The sequence below is a fragment of the Mus pahari genome, chromosome 5 (genome assembly GCF_900095145.1).
Source record: "Mus pahari chromosome 5, PAHARI_EIJ_v1.1, whole genome shotgun sequence".
Lineage (NCBI taxonomy): Eukaryota > Metazoa > Chordata > Mammalia > Rodentia > Muridae > Mus > Mus pahari.
This window is the reverse complement of record NC_034594.1, coordinates 163,273,495-163,277,979: the sequence shown is the minus strand read 5'-3', so window position 1 is coordinate 163,277,979 and position 4,485 is coordinate 163,273,495. Positions and strand designations below refer to the sequence as shown.

General features: G+C 41.2%; 1 protein-coding gene across 1 annotated transcript in view; it reads left to right on the top strand.

Annotated features, from left to right (window-relative positions):
- The window catches only part of Ppp2r5a (protein phosphatase 2 regulatory subunit B'alpha), a 44,160-nt gene that overhangs the window by 25,930 nt on the left and 13,745 nt on the right, over nt 1–4,485 (top strand). The window contains exon 3 of the mRNA XM_021197888.2: nt 878–979. Coding sequence (XP_021053547.1) covers nt 878–979 — 102 coding nt within the window. The remainder of the gene's footprint in view (nt 1–877; nt 980–4,485) is intronic.

Genomic DNA, 4,485 nt, shown 5'->3' with positions numbered 1-4,485 from the left:
CATCCCCCCACCACAGTCATCCCCCCACCACAGTCATCCCTTCACCATAATCATCCCCTAACTAGCTCACCCTTAAACATTACTAAGCTATCTGATCTGGTCAGTTCATTTGTCTTAAAAGAAATAGTCTGGGTATAGTGGCACACCTTTAATCCCAGCACTGTGGAGGTAGAGGCTGGCAGATCTTTGTGAGTTTGAGAATAATCTGGTCTATATAGTGAGTTCCAAAAAAACCCAAAAGAATTGTGGGTTGGGACCATAGTATAGCTTTTGGTGGTGAGAAAAGGATGTGTGTGGTTACCTGGGTCTTAGCTGACACAGATGATACAGAGGTGGAAAGTATAAACACTGAATGTCACTGACCCTAAAATTAATCTCAGAGCCCTTCCTTGTTTAGGGGTAATTTGTTTTTAAAGTCTCAGATCTCAAAGTATTAAAACATGGATAAACCATCATGAGGTTTTGTGACTATAATAACAGGGAGGGTGTTTTGGACCATAGCTGGGTTCGAATATGGGAGGAGTTGTAGAATGATCAAATTAAAGATAGATGAAGTTGGTAACTTTAACTTTCCCTCTTGCCCGGGATCCCCTCTCTTCTCCCTGATCCTGTTTTAAGAAAAGATTTGAAAAGAGCGGCTGGTGATGAAAGCATTTGGAGGTGATCTGTGATCATTAGCTGTTTGAGGTCTAAGGAAGTTAGTTACTCCATAGAGAATCACATGCCCCTTTATGTCTCTAAGAGACATATAGAGCTGAACTAAATTTATAGATTTACCTTTTTTTCTGTAATAAAATGGTATTAGAATGTTTTATTTTTCACTGTTAAATTCACTTATACAGCAGAGAATATGAATCCAAACTTAATTTCTTTTCAGATCAGTGCTAACATCTTCCGGACACTTCCTCCAAGTGATAATCCAGATTTTGACCCGGAAGAGGATGAGCCCACACTTGAGGCCTCTTGGCCTCACATACAGGTATGCACTATTAGTCTGTATTGACAGTGTTTACATGTCAATAATCTGTTGATCCTGTGGAGTTTTTAGTATTTGAGTTTTAAGTTGCATGTGCTGTCATCTGCCTGTAACCCTAGTACTTAGGGGGCTGAGGCAGGAACATCATGAATTCAAGACCAGTTTCTGTTGCATAGTAAGAACCTGTCTTCCCATAACTATAAGTATGAGCCACTGAGGTGTTGCAGTGGGTAAGGGCACATGCTACCAAACCTGGTGACAGAGTTCAGTCCTAGGACCCATGTGGCGGAATGAGAAAACGGAGTCCTGCAAGTTGTCATGTAACCTCCAGATGCAAGGTGTGACACATACACTCCCCACCCCCCACACACTTAGAAAAACAAAATAAATGTTGACTTTTTTAAAAGAAAGAAAAACAAAATAATTTTATTATTTTCATTATTCTTTATTATTTTCTTAACATTATTTTGTTTTCTAAAAGTCATGTTTTGTTGTTTTGAGACAACCTCTCTATGTAGCCCTGGCTGGAGTGGAACTCACTGTGTAGACCAGGCTGGCCTCAAACTCACAGCGATCCTCCTTCCTCTGTCTCCTGAGTGCTGGGATTAAAGGCTTGTGCCACCATAACTGGCTTAGTTTTTTTCATCCTTATTTGAAGTTAGGTTGTCTGATGTGAGTACAGCTGTTCCAACTTTCGGCTGCTGTTTACATGACTTATGGTCTCCATTCTTTTATTCTTAATCTCTTTGTTTCTTTTGAATCTAAAGTATGTCTCTTAAAAATAGAATTTAGTTGGAGGTGCTAGACTCGTTGTTGTTTTGTGTTCTGAGATGGGTTCTCTCTATTACGTGGCCCTGGCTGACCTAAAGCTTGCTATGTTGACTAGGGAAGGTGTGCACCACCATGCCAGGCCCTTGAGTTAATTTTAATAGAACGAAGCACAAGTTCACCTGAATGCTTCTGCTATACTTGGTATAAAATCAGTAGTACTGTATTTAATAATGGGAGGGTTTTAAAGCATGAAACCCTTATTAGCCCGTTACTCTTTTTTTTTTTTTTTTTTTTTTAATGTATTGTGGATAGTCTTTGAGAACGACTTTTAGTTCTTGAAAGTTTAAAAGCAAAGACAGATTTTTCTATCAGGATATTTTTATATACTCATAGAAATTAACATAAGAAACTCAGCCAAGTAAACAGTGTGTTTCCATTTTTCACTTGTATAATTTGAGGCCTGTTTAAATTCCTCTGAGAGAAAATGGTTAACATTTTAGGAGATGGTAACTGCTGTCAAGATAGGATTTCCAGGGCTGGTGAGAATGCTCAGTAGGTAAAGCACATGCCGTCAGCCTAGTGACCTCTGCTCAGTGCCATAACCCTCGTGATGAAGAAAGCCAACTTCCACAAGTTGTCCTCTGAGCACTCCACATGTGCCTGCTCCTCCCTCGCCCTCGCCCTCGCAGGATCTTACTCAAGACAAAATCAGATTGCACAGGCACACAAGCAATTTATTTCATCTGTGGTCTGTGTATGACACTCTTGAGTTACAAAAGTTTGGTGTAGCATTTAAATTTGGTAATGAAATGTTTGGGGGCGATCTGAAGCTACTTAGGGTTCCAGTATGATGTCATGTATTTAAGCAGGTTTTATGTTGAAATATAAAGCCGCTCTAAGTGAGATCACAGAAAGTTACCACGCTGGAAAAAGGTGCTCAGTGGAAGGTTCCCGTTGTGCCTCTGTACACCTGAGAGATCTGTTTATGACATTTTTAGTTGAGTAGGTACTGTTAATGATCTTTGCTGGCCTTTGTGTGTGGCAGGGGAGGCTTGCAGTGTTGCCCAGACTGGATTTGAACTCTTGGACTTAGGTGATCTCTTGTCTCAGCTTCCTCAGTAGCAGGGGATACAAATGTTTGCTACCCTGTCCAGCATATGTTTTGTTGTTTAATTTTGAGGTTGTATTTTAATTATAACATGTCTTCCTTCCAGACCCTCCCATATACTACCTTTCCCCCACTGTCCTTCACACTGATGGCTTTTCCATCAATTGTTATTAAGTATGTATGCTACTTGTATGCATATTTTCAGGGCTGACGGTTTAGCACTGTATAGTTGGTGTGCTTGTCCCTGGGGAGGACCACACCTCCCACTCCCAGCTTCACTCCTGCAGTTCTGTGTGGTGTCTCGGCCTTATAGGCTTTTCTCTGTCCAGTTTGCCACGGATGTGTCTAAGTTTTGCTCAATGGATGAAAGAGCAGAGAGAAGACATCCAGGCTGAACATATTTAAACTGCTCAGTATTCTGCAGAATCTCTGTCTTGCTTTCTCAGATGTTCGGAGAGAAGGATGCATAGAGAATTGGGCTTCTCTTGCTGCTCATTGTGCTCAGGCAATGTTCTAAACATGTAGTATAAACTATGTGGTATAATACATAGATGCTCTCCTCTATGAATTCTTTCATGGATCAAATTGTTTAAAATTCCTTCACACCACTTTTCTATTAACAGACTTTGGAAAGCAAGTGGTCACCATATTCCTTGGAAAGGGCCTTTTGTATACCTATACTCATTAAAACTGTCTCTCAGTCTTTTCTTCTCCGGGTCAGATGTTTCCAGTTTCCTTAGCTTATATAGGTTTATTTTGAGATTCTTTAGTGTTCGTACTGTTTCCTGGTGGACCTGTATTGGATTACCTTAGGAAAGGCATTTTCAGAACCAAGTAGCACAGTGGAGGCTTGGTTGTGGTGTACGTGCTTGGTAGAGTGCATGCCCAGATCAGTTATTGTAGTTGTGGATCCCTGTACCCCAGCGTCAGGAAGGTGGCACAGAGCCTCCAAAATTCACACTCATTATCAGTTATATTTTAATTTTGTGTTCAAGACCAGCCTGGGCTACATGAGGCACTGTCTCAAAAGACTGAGTGGTGCAGCTTCTATGTATCTCTTGTCTCCGGGGTGTAGAGTGTGCTCTGCTGTACACAAGTGGCAAGCCAGCCTCCTAACAGACATGTGTAAAGTCTGCCATTGCATTAATGCTGAAGCTGTTAGTGTGTGTTCTAAGATTTTTTGTTGTTGTTCTAAGATTCTTAAAGGCAAATTACAATTCTTCATATGGACATAGAGAAAGTTCAGTAACTGCTCAGAAACAGTCTTATAAACTGTGATTTTATTATTTATTTATTTTTTAGTTTTTCAAGACAGGGTTTCTCTGTGTAGCCCTGGCTGTCTTGGAACTGTAGACCAGGCTGGCCTTGAACTCAGAAATTCGCCTGCCTCGGCTTCCCAAGTGCTGAGAAATCAAAGGCGTGCGCCACCACTGCCCAGCAAAACTGTGATTTCATATAGCTATTAAATACTCAAGCCTCTAGTGTGTGTTTCTGACATTGGGAGTAAACAAAGCACCACTAAGCAAACCCCCTAAGACCCTAACGCCTGCGTGTTTTACGGTGCACACCCAGAAATGAGCACTCTTAGTCAGGTGTGACCCTAACGCCTGCGTGTTTTACGGTGCACACC